Below are 17,643 nucleotides of genomic sequence, written 5' to 3' on the forward strand. Positions count from 1 at the left end.
TGGTTCATTTGGTAAAAAGCTTAATATGAATTTTCTGCACTTTTCACATTTCACACACCCTTTGAATGAGTGAAGGTTTGGCCTCATGAACACATCTGTGATCTAATGTGTACCACTGCTACTTCATTAGATCACATTCAAATGAGAGCAAACACTAAGTATTCATCACAGACCTTATGGTTTGACATTGTGGGTTTTTTCTTCATCAAAGCGGAAGCGAACTTTTACGCACAGACGGCTGAGTTCCTGTTCTCGCTTCAGATGGAAACTGTGGTCCCTGTCGAGTCAGTCAGTGAGAGGATGAGGAGGACGACGAAGGTCGGCCTGTCGGCCTTCATGCTGTTCTGTCACGTCGCTGCAGGTGAGTGATTCCTTTGAATAGTGTCGTCTGAAGGGTTTGGGGACAGTGAGATCTGTGTCAGGACGTGTGTTCCTTCAGCTGAAGGTTCATAATCAAAGGTCTTCTGGACACGTAGAGGTGAAGTTAAACTCATGAAGCAAAGCTGAGGAGGTGCTCAGAAGAGCTCGGCTGAACCCTCCATTAAAACAACTAAAGTATTTATTTAGGTCTAGACCACTAAAGTATTTTGAATAACATGTGACGTAATCGAGGTTAGTAAAGAACGCAAGTTGATGATTTTATTTATTTTACAGTTTTATTGTGAAGAAAATAAACCTGTTTTCCTGTGGACACAAACAACAGCGTTTTTTGCCATTTTAAAAGAACGACATTGAGATATTGAGAACAGATGGTTGCTGATGGTGAATGTTTTTCTTTTGTAGAAGTGATAAAAGTGGAGGAAAAGGCCTCGGCCTTTCTGCCCTGTCCTCACCCTGTGAGGGGGGGGATCTGGAGCAGAGACGTTGATGGAAAGGAAGTCAACATACTGACAGCTGGTGATAGGGACATCAAACACATGGAGGACCCACACAGACGATACAGTTCACAGGCAGATAAGTCTCTTCATATCCTCAGAGTCACCACCTCAGACTCTGGGACATACTTCTGTAACGGAGAAGCTGTGGAGCTGATTGTGATCCCACCAGGTAACATCTCACTCAGGGGCATCTTCCTGTTTCAGAATCACATCTCTAAAGAACATGATTCATGTTTCTTTAACTTTGTCACGCCAATGAAATGGTGAATTGAGTGTGTGCATTTATTTTAAATCTGATCAAATGAAAACAGAGTAGATGGAGATAATAGTAAAAGGAAAATACCCCTAAAAAATGTGTGTCTACAGAAACCGCTGTTCGTGAAGCTGAGGAGGGGACACGAGTCACTCTGACATGTCCTCCTGATGATGGACCACAGACTAAGACCTGGAGCACCGCTCACACTGGTGCAATAACAGGCCAGCAAGGGTTCCATGTTTCACCTGCTGACCAGACGTTGACCATAACGTCCGTGAAGATGAACCACTCTGGACTTTACGACTGTGATGGGAAACCTGCTGTGTATCTGCATGTGACCAAAGGTGAGACATGAGACGTCAGAGAGGACGAAGCAATGTGTGCAGAAGGAAGGCAGACTTCTCAGACTCCTCCTTATGGAACTGTGTCCCCGTCTTATGGTCCAGCTCCTTCTTCATTATCAATCCATCCATCAACCTTTGCATTTAACTGGTTCAAGTTGTGTTGCGAGTACAGAACAAAGTGAGTGATGACCTCGACACTTTGTGAGGTGAAGAGCTTCTTCCTGATGAGTATTTGTGTCCTCTGTTTCTGGCTGAAGGTAAAACCACAACCTGCAAACCTATAACAAGTGTGACTACAGACACGACCACCACCAAGAAAAAGGGACGCAACAAGAACAGAAAGACGCACAACATCTGAACCTGAAGTGGGTGAAAAGGGGATCAATCTGAGAGAAGTCCAATCTAAATGGATTTGTTCCTCTGTCCCACAGAAACAACAACGACCTCAACCAGCAGAAGACAAGAAACCAGAACGAGTGCAGCATCGACACCGGGGGGGGGACACACAGGTAGGACTCCACCAGAACCACAAGGCTCATCATCACACGGCTGCTGGTTCCAGCTGACATGTTGTGAGTTATTTATCCTCCCTTTGACTTGCAGAGAGAGACTCCCCTCCTGGTTTGGTGCTTGGAACAGTCTCCCCCATCATCATCGTCATCATCATCATCATCGTCATCATCATCATCATCGTCTTTGCTTGGAGACGAAGGCTTAAAAGACGAGGTGAATCAAACTTCACACGTGTCCACATTAAACAGTGTGGACACATAAACATTAATAAAAGATACATTCATATTAATGCGCTTTGAAAGCTGCAATAAAGTAGAGAAAGTTTGTTAATCAATGAAGATGAGTAATTCTGCATCGCTCATGGTGGTAAAGTGGAGGGTAAATAACTGGTTATTGTCCCCAAACCATCCCTGGGGGTGATGGTGGTCATGGCGTAGTGTGATGCCCTGGGAGCTGCAAGGTTAGTGGTTTGAATCCCAGCTGTTCCATGTGCCGTGTGGAAGGGTCCCTGAGCAAGACACCTATAGGCTCTAACTGCTCCCCAGGCAAAATGTAAACCATGGGTTATAATGTAGGTCGCTTTGGATTAAAGCGTCAGCTAACTGACATGTGATGTAATGTACATTTGGTCACAGAACTGTTCTTCCACACACTGTTGCTTTTGGTCAAAAAGCACTATCATTTAAATCCATGAATACTACTCACTGAAATGTTGCCTTAGTTGATGCACTGTTCTGTTGGACCACAGCAGCCAGAGAAAGTGTTTTTATTCAACTTAAGTTAAGCCAGCTCAACGTTAGCTAAGCTTGACTTTAGCCAGCTCAACGTTAGCTAAGCTTTAGTTTAGCCAGCTCAACATTAGCTAAGCTTTAGTTTAGCCAGCTCAACGTTAGCTAAGCTTTAGTTTAGCCAGCTCAACGTTAGCTAAGCTTGATTTTAGCCAGCTCAACGTTAGCTAAGCTTGACTTTAGCCAGCTCAACGTTAGCTAAGCTTGACTTTAGCCAGCTCAACATTAGCTAAGCTTGATTTTAGCCAGCTCAACGTTAGCTAAGCTTGATTTTAGCCAGCTCAACCTTAGCAGAAGTTTGACAGTACTCCTGAGGTCTTTCCAAACTCCTAGAAATGTTTTGTCAAAGTAGCTAAATTATAAAAAGTGAAGTTATAAACGCATAAAACCACTTGTTCTTCACCAGCAGTTTCTCCCCTGGTTCATGTGAACACATCTGGCTGATGTCACAATACCTGATTTAGAGAGTTAATCATCAGGCTTTAAAGCAGATAATCAGTAGTTACTAAGATGATTACTAATATGTTTCTGTTTCCACAGGACGTGCAGAAACATGCAACATCTATGAGGAGATACAGGAAAGACTTGTGATGACAAGCGGTGAGAGATAATAAGTTTCTTCTCTAAAAGACGACTTCCTTTCGCTATAATGATCGAGGCAGAGATTCTACGGGTTATTTATGGTTCAATGTGAGCAGCATGCTGACGTCTTGTGTATCGTCTGAAATGACCTTTTTCTACTAGAGGCAGCAACCAAAGATTCATTTTATCTAATCTCATATTAGGATTAAAATGGTATTTTCCACTTTTTAATGTCTACATTCACGTGTTCATCTTTAAAAGGAGGAGGAAGCCGGGCTGGAACAACAGCTTCATACTCCAAGGCAGAGTGGACAGGTCAATAATTTCATATTATAGTGATGAGCATTAAGAAAAGCCGCCGTTTGAGTTTGTCTTAAGGGTTTTAACTCTGTGACTAATGCTCATTGGTAAAAACGTGTTAACAGATGGATCAATTTATGGTTGAAATGCACTTATTGTAAGTCGCTTTGGATAAACGCCTCAGCTAAATGACATGTGATGTAATGGATCACAGGATAGCGGCACTGCGTACTTCTCCACGAGTGAGAAGAGCAGCGGTAAAGAGGTTCTGTTAGTTAAGTTCTGAGCTTTCAAGTGACGCCAGTTTTTCCTTTATGAGCAACCCATTCATTGGTGGAATTAATAAAGGTAACAAAGATAGATAGAACCCGTAGTGTTAGTAGTTCGAGTCATTAAAGCATGAATCGTGTAAAGCTGAAGTCTATATCATGCAGATGGTAATTCATTAATCTACATTCTGATTTTTTTCTCAATCTTCAGATCTGCCACAGCTCCCTGAAAACCTGTATTGTTTGCAGGAGAAACCCAAAGAACCTGCAAAGAACACAGACGGCCCTCTTTAAGTCCTCCGCCTGGGTCAGAGGCTTCAGACGCGGCGTTTAGGTGGTCTGTTGCAGAGAAGATCATATTTCTGTTTGTTTTTTGAAGTAATACAAAATTACTCTTCATAATCATCTAAAAGAAATGCATGAATAGAACCAAATTTAAGGCCAAAGAAAATCAAAAAATTTTGGTTACAATATTTGTTGAAATAAAATGTATTATCCGCTCCATAAATATAGATATTCAGAACCAAAGATCCAAATTTAAGATGAAGGCCACAAACCTTCCGTGAGATGAATCAGCTGTGAACAGAGAAGCTCTCTGGAGGAAGTGGGTCAGCTTTCGGAGCGTTGGTTTTGGTTTCTTCTTCTTGAGGAGGACGTTGTGGACGTACAGAGGGAAGGACTCGACAGATGAATACGTGAAGTTCCCGCGGTCTGAATTATACAGAAACATCACCCAGCTCGTAATACAAGTTGGAGCTTTGGCTCATGGTGGTCATCTGATGATAAAGACGTTTGTGCGTCAATGTTTGGCTGATATCAGCCTGAAACTTCCCAACATGATTATTTTTATTAATAAAATGATTTAGCCTATTACAAACTTTCCAAACATTTGTTTGAATTTGTTGAAGATGTTTGTTTTATTTTTGTTATATTTATTAATGATGAAATGTGTTTTGTGCACATATGTATTTATATACAATCTATATAATATATTTGAGTCACATTTCAACATCCCTTTATATGACGCTTTTTTTTTAATGTAAATAATTAATAGGAAGCAAAAGATATTAAAGCAAAAAAATATAGCTTTATAAAATCTCCAATGAGTTACATTCACTTTAAGCGTTTGGGTTCTTGCGAGTCGTCACTGTCGAGTATGTAACGTCGACTTCGACCAATCCCGTCGCTCCTCGGCAGAAGGGGCGGGGCTTGCCTCCATGCCTCAGACTGGAATAGTGCAGAGAGTCTTCCTGCAGAGACAAGACTAAATGAACCTCCACAACGAAAAGTTCATCCTTTCTATCATCTGAATAGCTTTTGAAGAATATTATTTGAGTTCAGCTGTTTTTTAAATATTAAATCTTAGCATCACCAAAATGTTTATGCTTTTGAGAAGAAGGAAGGAAACCCCACAGGAGAATGATTTTATTTAAAATGTCTTTTATTTAATTATTTTATTAATGTTAGATACTTTATTAATTACAAATGTACAATATACGCCCAGTAATATAAAATACAATTGCAGAGCAGAACATTTAGATTAAATTAAAGTGAAATAAGAGTATGTAGAGTGGGGTGAAATATGTTTAAAATTAAATTAGAAAATGAAATGAAGACAGCAGTGCAGCAGTTATTCAAATAAACAAGGATTCAGCTGTGTTTTGTTACACACTCATTTGGCCATTAATTAGTCCATTTTAACTACTTTATGAAATAAGAAATAAGATTTTATTGTAGTTTGTTTAATAAAAAGAAGCGATGAGGAGGAGGAGATGGTCTACATCCACTGACCTCTGTGACCTTCTGACCTCTGACTCTTCTTCTGCAGCAGCAAGCAGCCGCTTGACCTGAAGACAAAAGGGCAGAGATCTTCTCCTTTAATCTCTAGTTCAGAGGATTCCACTGAGAGGGTGGGGGCCCTCAGGGAGTTCTACCTGGCCTGCTCCATTCCACCTCTGCAGCTCATCCAGAATGCAGCAGATCAACTGGTCTTCAACCTTCCTAAATTCTCAAAACATTGGTTCTCACGTAGCACGCTGTGAATGGATGGGGTCCAGTCTCCATCCAGGACCTGGTGAAACCCTCCATCTCAACATCAAGCTGCTTGTTCCTCACTGAGAGCAGAACACTGGACAAGATCTCCACTCTTTGCTGTCCTGGCAGCATGGGGTACTTGTACTGAGTATTTTCCACCACTGGGGGGCTGTCCTCATTTCCCAATGTGTCCTCTCTGTCAATGTCCTTAATAAGATAGATAGACACACACACAAACACACCTGAGTGCAGGCAGAGTCCGGCGATGGCGGCGAGGCCCAAGACGAGCGCAGCGGGGAGAGCGCAGATCTCCGGACTCCAACATGGCCGCCGGGCCGCCCCCCCGTCTCCTGGAGGCACAGAACCTCGGGGTCAACACGCGTCTTTTGATCCACCGTTCAGAAACAAATGGCCAGTAACACATACACAAATATAATATATACATAATCATAAAAAACAATAATAATAATGAATAAAATAAAAAACAGTCAAAATGGACTTTGGACATCAGCTCATCAACATTGGCGTCTCATAATGAGGGGGGGGTCGGGGGGGGGCTCTAGTGGTGCCCGTAAGCAAACGTCTTTCCCTCAACAACATTGATTAACTAAATGAAATAAAACAAATAAACATGGTGCCCCACCATATGTTGAAATTAAATTGTACATGTGTTTGTGGGATTTTATTGTTTTTAATTGTTTTATTATGTTTTATTGCTTATCTGATTGTACTTTATCTGTGTTTTTACTTTAAAGTGTCTTTGAGTACCATGTAAAGCGCTATATAAATAAAATGTATTATTATTATTACCGAAGGATTTTGCTGACATATGGTATTCTATCTTAATATACGGTATATATATATGCATTCCACACAATATGTTGTCTGGATTGTATTTATGGTAAACATGTAAATAGTAGATGTGTAATGTGGTGTTATGGAATGCTAATATTATTTTATATTTTAAAATGTCCAGATGCACTCCAGATATTTTTGCAGAGACTCTCACCTCCTGAAGCTGATCCCCAGGTTCACCTCTCGTTGTATTTATTATAGTTATTGGTGGTAATAATAGTTTTAGTAGAAGAGGTATCAGTCTATAAATGCATATTAACAAAGATATAATCATCTGTAATAGTTCAATACACTTTAAAATATGACCTCACACTTCCATTCCTTGTAAAGGACTTTTAACCCCATTCTTTCATCTTTTGTTTCATCATTTTAAAGAACTCTACTGATGTGGTTATTCTCTGTGTTTAAATCCAGCTGCAGGAGAAGAGACATGTAGGATCACATCTGCACAGAAGCCAGTGAAAATAATTGTTTTCTCTATTAAACTCCACTGATCTTGTTAAAATATGATTTAAATGTATTTACTCACAGGATCAGAGAGCAACAGACACAACCAGCTCTGATTCTACACTTCAGCCTGTTCTGAGACCATTATATTTATCAAATATAAATGTACAGTATAATACATACAACATAACATGTATATCAGAATGACGACATGGAATGGATACGGTTCAATAGGGGGGGGGGGGGTAGCGTCGCCTGGGGCCGCCAGTGGGCTAGAGCCGGCCCTGTGTCTATATATAAAAGATACTGGGATCTTTGACATTCACTCACCCCCCACCACCAGGTGAACTCCTCCCCCCACGCAGACGCTCTCCTCGCAGCGGCCGGTGCAGAAGTAGAGCCCGGCGTCCTCCTCCAGCAGCCCCCGGACCTCCAGGCGGACCGCCCCCCCCTCCGGGTGGCCCGTGCTGCTGAAGCGGCCCCTGTCCGCGCCGTGCAGGTTAACCGTGACGTCACCCAGCCTGCTCGGCCTCACCGTGAGCAGCGGCAGCGGCCTGTCGGAGCGCAGGAGGAACCACGTGATCCCGGAGCCGGACGTCAGGTTACAGGTGAGCGAGACGTTCCCCCCCACCGGGGCCACCAGGGCCGGGCGGGGGGGGGACGAGGCCGACGACAGGTGACGTCCTGCCATACCTGGGGAGGGAGGACACTTTTAGACATTTTGAGAAGCTGTGACGTCACCTGAAGCCCCCCCGTCAGCTGGGCATTATGAGCGTGCACAGAATAAACGAAATGAACAATACGCCTCCTGCCATTCAACCACAAAGCAATCAATAACGTATCAATCAATAACTTACAGATGAAAGCGAGGAACCACGCGACACCCGTCATGGTCGCGAGGAGGAATGATCCGTCACGAGGAGCTCATCATTTCCCACGAAGCCCCTCCGACTCCCTGCAGCGGGAAGCTTTCGTTTCTGCAGAAATCCCAAGTTCCACGAGCTGATGTTGTGAGACCGGCTTCAAAATAAAAGCCCCAGCATGCGATATATATAGATAGATATAAATATATAGATATTTGCTATATAGCGGCTATCAACATGCATTTCCCTCATTGACAGTGCGGTTTAGTGGTCATATTTTCATCCCTCGGTTGGTGAACAAAAAAGTTGTTTTCAGTAGACCGGAAGTGTCGCTCAGCTGATCTGTCCTGTGCGTCTCTCTGAGGGAGGAGACGCGAAGGGAAGAAGACAGATGGAAGTTCTGCACCCAGCGGCGCGCATCATGAAATCCTCCACAAAACGACAATGGTGAGAAACACAGTATTTTTTGGACAAAGTACTTGTTTGTGTTCAGTAGTACTTGTAGTACTCCCAGACGTCACATGCAGTCCGTGCACATGTGTGTAGTGTGTAGTGTGTAGTATGTAGTGTGTAGTATGTAGTGTGTAGTGTGTAGTGTGTAGTGTGTAGTATTCCCACAGGGGGATTCAGGAATCTTGGGTAAAGTCACATGAGATAACGAAAAGTAAAAGGCTTTTTCCTTCTGCTGACGTCACAGTATACTTGAATTCACCCGAGACCACACGCGCAGGTTTCCTTTTGGAGAAAACGAAACTTAGTGGAACCTCTCCGGGGAGGGGGGGGGGGGGGGGGGGGGGAGCATTAGAATCAATAATTAATAAGCTCAGTAAATATTTTGTTGAACTTTACTTATGAATAAAACCATGTTTAATAAATAAATAATAAATAAATAAATTATTTATTGTTTTCAGTTCAACTAGGTAAAAGTTCCAATGTATCAACACTTATTTTGTAAAGAGAATTATATAATTGAATTAGTATTTAAATGTATATTTAATACTAATTAAGATTCAAACTTAATGCTTGTTTCTTCAGTCACAAAAATGATTTATTGATTTCATTTCCAACAGTAGGAGGATTTTGGTGTGATTCTGTGTGACAGATGGTGAAATGTGAAGTGTGTATTTTCAGGGCTCTGGTGCTGCTCACCTGGTTCCTGGGGGCCGCTGTGGTTGGTGAGTACAGAGACAGGTATTGGGTGTCCTCAGAGGCTTCACCTTATCATTAACATTGTTATTGGGTCAGAAGCTGATTCTAAACTCTTTGGGTTGATTCACACTCGGGTTTAAAGAGCCTCACGTTTAGGAGAGAGAGGAGCAAGAAGACGCTGATGAAGCTTTAGGTTCAGAATGTCACTCTCACTATTGGCTCATAGTGTCCTGAAGATGAGGGACGACGACTCTTAAACGTCCCCCCGCCTCTTCCTGCAGACTCCTCCTCCCGCTCCCTCTCCGTCACCTCCAGGGTGGGGGGGCAGGCGGTGCTCCCCTGCAGCTGGAAGCAGCGCCTCGGCGAGGGGGCGCGGCCCGACTGCCACGTGCAGTGGGCCAAGCCGGCGGACCCGGTGTTCGAGCTGCGCGGGGCCCAGCGGTGGGAGGCGGAGTGGCTGCGGGGCCGGGTGGAGGTCCCCCCCGACAGGCTGGGCTCCGGGGACTGCTCCCTGCTCATCAGAGACGTTCAGATCGGGGACGCCGGGAGGTACGAGAGCTTCATGGTGGTGGTGGGCCACGACGGGGCCTCCAAGAGCCAGGTCTTCATCCAGAGGGTCCGGCTGCTGGTGTTAGGTGAGGGGGGGGGGGGGGGGGGGGGTTCTGTTCCTTAATCTCTCATAATGTGAGTTAAGTGTCTCCTTCGTGCTCCTCGGGGTCGCCTGACTCAGGGGACATGTCGACGTGGTCCCAGTGAATCCTGGTCCAGCTCAAAGCTTGATTTCCTCCTCAGACCACAAGCTGACGGAGTCCCGGGGACCCGGAGAGGACCTGGTCCTGGACCTCTACACCCGTCACTCTGTGAGAGTCGTCTTCCAGGACCGGTGAGCCCATGTCCTCCTGCCTGCGTCACACAACCCTCTGTGTCCCTGTCTGTCCCCCATGAAAACAACTCCATGCCCACAATCGAGTGAATCAGGTGAAAGGCGGAGACACTGAGCAGCGTGTGGCGTTGCTCCGCAGGAACAGCTCTGATTGGTCGGTTCTGTGGGCGAGGGGCGACCAGGAGGGGGGGCGTCTGCTCAAACACCCGGAGGAGGAGCAGCTGACCTTCAGGAGTCTCCGGAGGGAGGACCAGGGGACGTACAAGGTGCTGGACGAGCACGGCCTGGCCGTCAGCACCGTGCAGCTCTCTGTGGAAGGTGGGGGGGGGGGGCTTGCTCTATTCAGTGAGGGGGGGGGGGGTTCACTCTCTATTCAGTCACTTTAGGACTCGCTTCCACCTCCACTGACGACACTGTCCCGCTTTCACAGAAAGGTCCAAAGCTCCCAGAGTCCAGGAGCTCCTGGGGACAGCGGAGCCGACAGGTGAGAGACGGACGTCCTCAATGGTTCACATCGTGTCTTTGTGACGTAACGTCCGTCTCTGTCCTCCGTGTCCTCCAGACGGCGCTGCCAGAAGAAGCTGCTCGGCTGTCCTCGTCTTCTCCCTCCTGCTCACCAGTTTATGAGTTATTCATCTGGGACGCTGAGTGTGTGTCTTCATGCATACATGTAGAGCAGGTCCTCAGGTCCAGCTCCAGATGTTCAGCAGCGTGTGTCGTTTTAAACGCTCCAAACGTCTAAAAGACCCTCCGTTAAATGCAAAGCTAGCGTCATCGTGTTAGCTTAGCACAAGGACTGGAAGCAGAGGGAAACTGCTAGCCTAGCTTAATGTGAAATTTAGCAATGCGCCAAGTTCATTAAATCCATCCAATGAGTCCATTTAAAGTCTATGTGCATGTAAAACCACGAGGTAACATGTTATGATGGTGTGTGTGTGTATGTGTGTGTGTACACGCACACTTTATGTTAATATTCAATGATCATTGAGGTGCAGATTTACACTTTACCTTCCTGATTCAGATCAACAGTTTCTATATAAATTATTTCCTGTTTAGTGGTTATTTTTTGTCCTCTGGGTGTGGATTGTTGAGGTAATAAAATAATGTTCATTGAATTAAAAGACTCATGTTACTATTATTCATCTGATTAAATGAAAGTCTCACATTTAAAACATGGGTTCATCAACAAACCCCAAACTACGCCATAGATTTGCTTTACAGCGGACAGGAAGTGGGGAGCCATTTGAGAGACGGACAGGAAACCACCGCAAAATAATTCCAATCATCTCATTATGACACATATTATCAGCAGATGATTTATTAGTGCAGATTAAATAAAAGCCAAGAAAGAAAAAAAGCAACATGTTTGCTCACGTGATCTCACGGTTCATTAAATAAAGAGGAACAGTCTTTAGAAGTTGGGTTTGTGCTTCTTCACCTCCACCATCAGGTGGTGCAGGTTGATGAGCTCCGAGCGGACCGCCAGGCTGCGGAAGGTGGGCTGGTTGAGCACCTTGTGGAAGCCGTGGTAGTACTGGATCAGCTGGGTGAGGGCGCCCTGCGGCACAAACAGGAAGTGGTGACTCCTCCTCACGCACGCACGCACACACAAACGCACGCACACAGACACACACACGCACACACACACAGGCACACGCACATGTGATACTCCTGGTTTTACTGGTTGAAACTAATACTCTCAATCTCACAACTCTACTTCTACTACTACACTGTTGCAGCAGTAGCAGTAGTAGTACTAGCAGTAGCAGTAGTAGTATCAGTGGTACTCACCTGGATGATGCTGGTTCCGTTTTTGAAGTTGGTGAATGACCTCATTACGTCTTGACTCATCGCCTCCACCGACTGCTTCCAGGAGCTGGAGAAGCCCCGAACCAGCTGAGTGATACGAGCTACACACACACACACACACACACACACACACACACACACACACACAGCGTTGGGGAGTCTCGATCACACCGACAGGAAGTGGTCACATAGAGGAGCAGCGAAAAGAAACGGAAGAACAATCATTAATCTGTGAAACAGGAAGTGAAAGGCATCATTGTCTTGTGACATCATGAAGAACTTCTCACCTTCATCGTTCTTCAGGCGGTCCAGCTGCCCTTTCTCCATCAGAGCCTCGGCCTCCTTCACAAAGGAGATCATTCCTCCGAAGGGGGGGGACAGAATCTCCTCGATGAACTCCTACAGGAGGAGGAGACGGAAATATTTTAAAAAGTGTCAAAGATGAAGGTACTGAGGGCTGAAGTGCTACACTTTGTCTTTTCTTACATAACTTTTACACATTAAAGCAATAGAACCTGTAAACACCTCCCAGACTCCTGTTACCCATCATGCAACGCTGCAGCACCAACCCTCTCGTGCATCATTCCACTTTTCTAGTGTTAAGCCTCCGAGACGTCACGGATTACCCACAATGCCTCTGTGAGCTTTACCTGTGTCCTGGCCTGCAGCAGCTGCTGGAAACCTTCCACCTCTTTGCTGTCGTCTGCTGCCCTCTCCTGGACAAAGAGGGGGGGCAACAGGTTAGAGAGCAGGGAGGACAGGGAGGACAGACAGAGACAGACAGAGACAGACAGACAGCTGCCCACCATGAGGACGCTGAGCATCATGTCGTAGTTGTTCATGAGGAAGATGAGCTGATCTCTTCTGGAGGGAAACTCTGCTGCCATCTTCAGCACGAAGTTCTCCACCTCCACCTGCAGAAGGAGATGATGAACAAATGCTGCTCTTTGGTTCCTGACCTGCGGGCCCCACTGTGTGTGTGTGTGTGTGTGTGTGTGTGTTACCAGCAGCTGTCCCAGCAGTGTGTTGGTCCTCTCGTTGGGAAACGTCTGGTTGATGCTGACGATGGCCGAGGAGAACTCAGCGTAGCGACGCGTGATCTTAAAAAAGAAATAAACCCTGTGAAACCCACTGCTGTGTGCAGGGTGTGTGTGTGTGGGTGGGGGGGAGTGGGGGGGGGGGCCTACGTAGTGGGGGCGGGTGTCCAGTACTCCCAGCTTCTGAGGGTCTGTGTTCCGGACGCTGCTGATGTTCATCTCCAGGATGAGCTCAAACCTCGGCCACAGCAGCTCCAGCACGGCCTCCCAGTACCTGGGCACACAGGTGGGGGGGAAGTCACGTCTCAGCACCAAGCCCCGCCCACATCGGGGGGTTTAGGAATGTGTTCGTTTGGGATGATGCCAATTACCAATAAATAAAAACACAAATGCTTTAAAGGTGTAAAACAACATCAAAGTAAGTGTGGTGACAGCAAACTGCGATTTTTAAATGGTTCACTTATAAAATAAAATATTGCTTCAATGAAATCTAATGAAATGATCAATACGTTATACGTACGTTATATTAGATGAAATCATTAAATATGACTTTACTTTATCATATTATAGCAGATTACGAGCATGCTATGTTATACAGTAGCGGTTGGCGTATGTGATGACATCATCATAATCTGACTTGTCCAGGGCTGGGATGCTCCTCTTGGAGGTGACGGCTCTGAAGCGGAGCACGATGTGGATGCAGAGGAAGACGGCGATGCTGTCGTAGCAGTCGGACACGTACGTGGACATGCTCTTCTGCAGCAGGAGACGGAGAGGGGGTTAAAGAGGCCGGGGGCCCTGCTGGAGGGGTGGGGGGGGGGGGGGCGAGCCTACCAGGAACATGCTGAGGGTCTTCCCCATGATGCTGTTGAACAGGTCGAGGGCCGAGTTCCCCGTCACCATGAAGAAGTCGGACAGGAAGAGGAACTCCCTGCAGCCGTTGTCCAGCAGCGCGTAGTGCTGGCTGCGGAACAGCGTCTCGTAGGGGAACTGCAGCAGGGACACACGGCTCAGTTCCTCCTGCCACCACCAGAGGTCAGAGTTCACCAGCAGGAGCTTCTGCCCACTTTCTTACTGGTTTTAGTTCATTAGTTCTTGATGTTAGTATTAATCCTTCCATATTGTATCTACTACAATGGAGCACCTATCGATCCAGCTCACCCGGCTGTCTCCTCTCTGGGCCGTGTGGGGGACCAGGATGGGCCCCTCCAGCTCAGAGGGGCTCAGGATGCCCCCCCGCTGCCCCACCGTGAAGATGGTGTTCCTGCTCCTCAGGGACGGCTTGGAGAAGAAACCTGCAGCAGGACGTCAAGGAGCTGCTGAGAGAGCTCAGACACCCCCCCCCCCCCCCCCCCTCAGACACCACCCGCTAATACCCCCCCCCCCCCCCCCAAAACACCACCCACTGACCTTTAATCATTATCAAGTGTGTTTTGAGCGTTTGAGGCACTTAAAGAGCAGATGGGAATGTTTGCAATGTTGCTGCCACACACCCATCTGTGTGTGTGTGTGTGTGTGTGTGTGTGTGTGTGTGTGTGAGTCACAAAAACACGGGGCGGTGTCTCCTGGCCGAGCACCAACAACAATGTTGTGTTAATTGTCTACAAGTACTGGCAAAGGAGAACACAACACGCCTCCACCCTGAGAACAAAGCAGAGCCTGAACGCATCACAATGTAACTGAATAGTTACACAACTTGTAATGATAAGAACAACAACATCTGAGATGTGTGAGAATTTCCTCTCATAAAGAACTCTCTCTCTCTCTCACACACACACACACACACACACAGACACACACACACACACACACCTTTCTTGGCCGTGTCTTCGACTCCCATCAGGTCGTCTTTGTCAGCGACCTCCTCGTACTGGAACACAAACACAGCGTGCGATGGTCAGCAGGTCAGGTGATCAGGTGATCAGCAGGTGGGCGGGGCCCGGCGCCGGGCTGACCTGCACTTTGAGCAAGCGGCCACTGTAGGACTTGAAGTAGCTGTAGTAGATCTTGCTCATGGTGTCCACGTACTCGTCCCGGATCTCCTTCGCCACCGTCCTCTCGTTGGCCAGAAGGAACTGATAGAAGAACCTGTGAGAGGAGGAGATCCATACGTCTGATCGCTGATGTCATGTGACAGTAGGAAGCTTCATGTTTCATGTTGACATCTCCATTCATAAACAAACGCTTTGTTCTCACCTCACTCACACGTTATATTTAGTGCTTATAATCCTATTCTATAATAAAATATCATCACCATGACAACGTAGAATCCCATTTTCGGGATGACCTCATATGAGCAGCTGGTTTGGAGGATTAGTTTGTTGATGCAGACTCGTATATATTGTACTAATAATGTGTGTATGCAAATGAGCACATTTAAGACCACGCCTCTTTTGCATTTGGGGCGCTTGTCTCCGCCCACCTGTACTTGAGCAGAGTGTTCTGAGGGATCTGGTAGTTGGTCATGGGCTTCCTGAAGGAGTAGATCTTCTGAAGGATGAACTCTCGGATCTTTGACACGGCCTGAAGGGACGTAGGAGACAACGTGAAGCTCCACATCAGAGGCCCCAGATCTCAGTCTGCCCCCCCCCCGTGGCCCCGCCCCTCACCTTGAGCTTCAGGCGGTCCACGATGTCCTGGATGTCGGAGCAGGCCAGCGTCTCCCTGAAGCTCAGCTCCTTGGCGAAGTTGATCTTGTTGTTGAGCTCGTGGAGCTGCTCCAGGAAGTCCTGCTCCGTCACTGGGCTGTCCAGGATGGTGCTGCGAGGACACGGGACAGAGACGTCAAAAAGAGTCACTGAGACCCCCCCCCACGCACACTCCCCAGACCCCTCCCCGCTCACGAGATCATGGCCCCGGGGACCACCAGCTCGTCCACCAGCTGGCTGAGGTGGCTGCGCACCGCCTGGCGGTTCTTCAGGCGCACGTTCATGCTGACGGACTGCTGCTGCAGCGTCTGGATCTCGCTGCTGATGGAGGACAGGTCGCTCTGGAAGCCGCTCAGCATGCCCTCCATGCGCTGCGGGGGGGGGGGGGGGCAGTTTAACACAAACATGGGTTTCCTCCACAGCTTCCAATAGAGGCGCACGTTGTCATGGGGACGCGCTGGAGTTGAGCTGAACTTGTAGATAATAGGCAGGCTGTCCTGGTCATGCAGTGCATTGTGGGTCCTACCTCCAGTATGGAGTCACAGGCGGTGATCTGGTTGTGCAGCAGAGCGATGTTCTGACTCTCCTTGATGTCTGACAGAAGAAAGGTCAGGAAATAAAACCCTCATGAACAAGTGTTTTTAAGGTGCACATTTATAATTATAAACAATATCTATCACATATATAATATCTGAAGGATACAGTCTTTGATGGAGGCCTGTTCAATCCTCTGCAGCTCCGACTCCACCTGTTTAGAGTACTGACGGAGGTCGACACCCTGAAGCCGGAGGGAAGAGCACCATCATCATTATCATCATCTTCATCATCATCAACACCATCATCATCATCATCACGTCACAAATCGATTATAGAAGTGTGCCTTCATTAAAGGAGGATCTCACCGTTTTGAGCGCCTCCTTCACGAGGTCGTCCTCCAGGTTGGCCTGGATGTGGACTGCAGGAGACGGGAGAGGAACGTTTATTTATATATATACATGTAAATATATATACTTACTAAAGTTAACTATGTTTATTGTAAAATTGGAATTGTCCCCTTTGCATCGTGAAACTTATTACAGGTAAGTGCTGCCTTACTGTCCACTTCATCCAGGATGAACTCATCGGTGGTGAGGTCCAGTTCCCCGAGGTTCAGGTTGGGGGTTTCTCCATCAGTGTTCTGGAAATAGAACAATCTAACATGTGAGGAAGTTATTCTGCCAACGGGAACTAGTTTTGTTTTTCGTATTTTATTTTGAAAAGCTTTTTTTTAAAGTAAACAAATGCAGTGTGACATTGAGGAAAGGATGTGGGAGGCTGAGGGAGATGTTCGATCAAACATTCACATTGATTCGCTCGGTTGATACAACGTGTAACACTTGTTATTAAAGACTCCCGTTATTACAAAACCACCATCGACTAAATGTGCGTCAGTCGACCAATCGATTAGAGCAGCAGCAGGTAATCAAGGACTCCAGTGTTGTGACTGCAGGCAAACAGCTGCATTAGCTTCTAGCTACACGGACACGTTATTTGAAACGCACCGTTATAAGACGTGTGTTTAATTCCTTGTGTTGAGTAACGACAGAGAAGCTTCGTCTCTGGCAAACATGGCATCTAGTTCCTGTGAATGCAACTCCGATGGAGGACATTACACCGATGATGTTTTAATCATTTCACCCCAACGGAATAAAATACAGGTGGTTAGACGTCACCTCGTCCTGTAAAAACGCCATGGCCATTTCCGTCGGGTTTCCAGCTGTGTTTACGTCGGGACCAGCTCCCACCGCTGCTGCAGCTACGGCCGCCATTGCGTCGATTTATGGTGACGTTCTAAAAAAAAGACGTAACGTTAAACGTACGTTCCGCCTCCTTGTCAAGCAAAACCAAGAAGTGTTGCTGATTTTATGACTATTTCAATTAATGTATATATATATTGGGACTGATAGAGGTTTAAATACGTTTATTTTCATTTTGTGTGAGTGCTACGG

At 46.5% G+C, this 17,643-nt stretch overlaps 4 protein-coding genes across 6 annotated transcripts; 2 read left to right on the plus strand and 2 right to left on the minus strand.

The window, feature by feature from the left end:
- Window positions 1–246: 246 nt before the first annotated feature.
- On the plus strand, window positions 247–4,803 carry LOC119218978 (uncharacterized). Of its 2 annotated transcripts, XM_062558293.1 has the most exons (9): window positions 247–361; window positions 784–1,047; window positions 1,245–1,478; window positions 1,736–1,816; window positions 1,910–1,987; window positions 2,082–2,204; window positions 3,320–3,379; window positions 3,623–3,676; window positions 4,142–4,803. In XM_062558293.1, the coding sequence occupies exons 1-9, from the start codon at window positions 262–264 to the stop codon at window positions 4,222–4,224; spliced, it is 1,077 nt and encodes a 358-aa protein (XP_062414277.1). In that variant the 5' UTR covers window positions 247–261; the 3' UTR covers window positions 4,225–4,803. The 2 variants fall into 2 exon arrangements, with proteins under 2 accessions (XP_062414277.1, XP_062414276.1); XM_062558292.1 differs by lacking the exon at window positions 3,623–3,676.
- Window positions 4,804–4,871: 68 nt separating this feature from the next.
- Window positions 4,872–8,247, minus strand: LOC119219027 (uncharacterized). The gene is made up of 5 exons (XM_037473888.2): window positions 8,124–8,247; window positions 7,597–7,959; window positions 6,207–6,314; window positions 5,722–5,777; window positions 4,872–5,180 (listed from the first exon to the last, which is right to left on the minus strand). Exons 1-5 carry the CDS (start codon window positions 8,155–8,157, stop codon window positions 5,049–5,051), a joined length of 693 nt encoding a protein of 230 aa, XP_037329785.2. The 5' UTR covers window positions 8,158–8,247; the 3' UTR covers window positions 4,872–5,048.
- Window positions 8,248–8,432: 185 nt separating this feature from the next.
- Window positions 8,433–11,301, plus strand: lgals17 (galectin 17). Its single transcript, XM_037473841.2, has 7 exons — window positions 8,433–8,576; window positions 9,261–9,304; window positions 9,560–9,913; window positions 10,071–10,161; window positions 10,301–10,479; window positions 10,592–10,645; window positions 10,724–11,301. Exons 1-7 carry the CDS (start codon window positions 8,521–8,523, stop codon window positions 10,786–10,788), a joined length of 843 nt encoding a protein of 280 aa, XP_037329738.2. The 5' UTR covers window positions 8,433–8,520; the 3' UTR covers window positions 10,789–11,301.
- Window positions 11,302–11,448: 147 nt separating this feature from the next.
- Window positions 11,449–17,503, minus strand: vps52 (VPS52 subunit of GARP complex). Of its 2 annotated transcripts, none has more exons than XM_037473760.2 (20): window positions 17,368–17,503; window positions 16,751–16,832; window positions 16,558–16,610; window positions 16,358–16,433; window positions 16,182–16,249; window positions 15,851–16,026; window positions 15,617–15,767; window positions 15,430–15,530; window positions 14,963–15,095; window positions 14,820–14,877; window positions 14,169–14,302; window positions 13,842–13,997; window positions 13,645–13,763; window positions 13,158–13,281; window positions 12,975–13,070; window positions 12,777–12,884; window positions 12,621–12,686; window positions 12,258–12,369; window positions 11,953–12,071; window positions 11,449–11,719 (listed from the first exon to the last, which is right to left on the minus strand). In XM_037473760.2, the coding sequence occupies exons 1-20, from the start codon at window positions 17,461–17,463 to the stop codon at window positions 11,573–11,575; spliced, it is 2,175 nt and encodes a 724-aa protein (XP_037329657.1). In that variant the 5' UTR covers window positions 17,464–17,503; the 3' UTR covers window positions 11,449–11,572. The 2 variants fall into 2 exon arrangements, with proteins under 2 accessions (XP_037329657.1, XP_062414275.1); XM_062558291.1 differs by having other exon boundaries at window positions 11,449–11,747.
- Between the last annotated feature and the right edge of the window lie 140 nt (window positions 17,504–17,643).

The sequence above is a fragment of the Pungitius pungitius genome, chromosome 17 (assembly GCF_949316345.1).
Source record: "Pungitius pungitius chromosome 17, fPunPun2.1, whole genome shotgun sequence".
Classification (NCBI taxonomy): domain Eukaryota; kingdom Metazoa; phylum Chordata; class Actinopteri; order Perciformes; family Gasterosteidae; genus Pungitius; species Pungitius pungitius.

Excerpts from the sequence above, each read along its gene's own strand:
- lgals17 (XM_037473841.2), top strand. The coding sequence starts at position 8,521 with ATGGAAGTTCTGCACCCAGCGGCGCGCATCATGAAATCCTCCACAAAA. Across the intron at positions 9,305-9,559 it reads CCTGGGGGCCGCTGTGGTTG|ACTCCTCCTCCCGCTCCCTC; the intron begins GTGAGTACAGAG and ends CTCTTCCTGCAG. Across the intron at positions 9,914-10,070 it reads GGTCCGGCTGCTGGTGTTAG|ACCACAAGCTGACGGAGTCC; the intron begins GTGAGGGGGGGG and ends TTTCCTCCTCAG.
- LOC119219027 (XM_037473888.2), bottom strand. The coding sequence starts at position 8,157 with ATGACGGGTGTCGCGTGGTTCCTCGCTTTCATCT. Across the intron at positions 5,778-6,206 it reads CGGACTCTGCCTGCACTCAG|GTCAAGCGGCTGCTTGCTGC; the intron begins GTGTGTTTGTGT and ends TTTTGTCTTCAG. Across the intron at positions 5,181-5,721 it reads GAGGTCAGAAGGTCACAGAG|GAAGACTCTCTGCACTATTC; the intron begins GTCAGTGGATGT and ends TTGTCTCTGCAG.
- vps52 (XM_062558291.1), bottom strand. The coding sequence starts at position 17,463 with ATGGCGGCCGTAGCTGCAGCAGCGGTGGGAGCTGGTCCCGACGTAAAC. Across the intron at positions 16,611-16,750 it reads CATCCTGGATGAAGTGGACA|TCCACATCCAGGCCAACCTG; the intron begins GTAAGGCAGCAC and ends CGTCTCCTGCAG. Across the intron at positions 14,303-14,819 it reads CGAAGACACGGCCAAGAAAG|GTTTCTTCTCCAAGCCGTCC; the intron begins GTGTGTGTGTGT and ends GTCCTGCTGCAG.
- LOC119218978 (XM_062558293.1), top strand. The coding sequence starts at position 262 with ATGGAAACTGTGGTCCCTGTCGAGTCAGTCAGTGAGAGGATGAGGAGG. Across the intron at positions 1,479-1,735 it reads GTATCTGCATGTGACCAAAG|GTAAAACCACAACCTGCAAA; the intron begins GTGAGACATGAG and ends TTCTGGCTGAAG. Across the intron at positions 1,817-1,909 it reads AAAGGGACGCAACAAGAACA|AAACAACAACGACCTCAACC; the intron begins GAAAGACGCACA and ends TCTGTCCCACAG.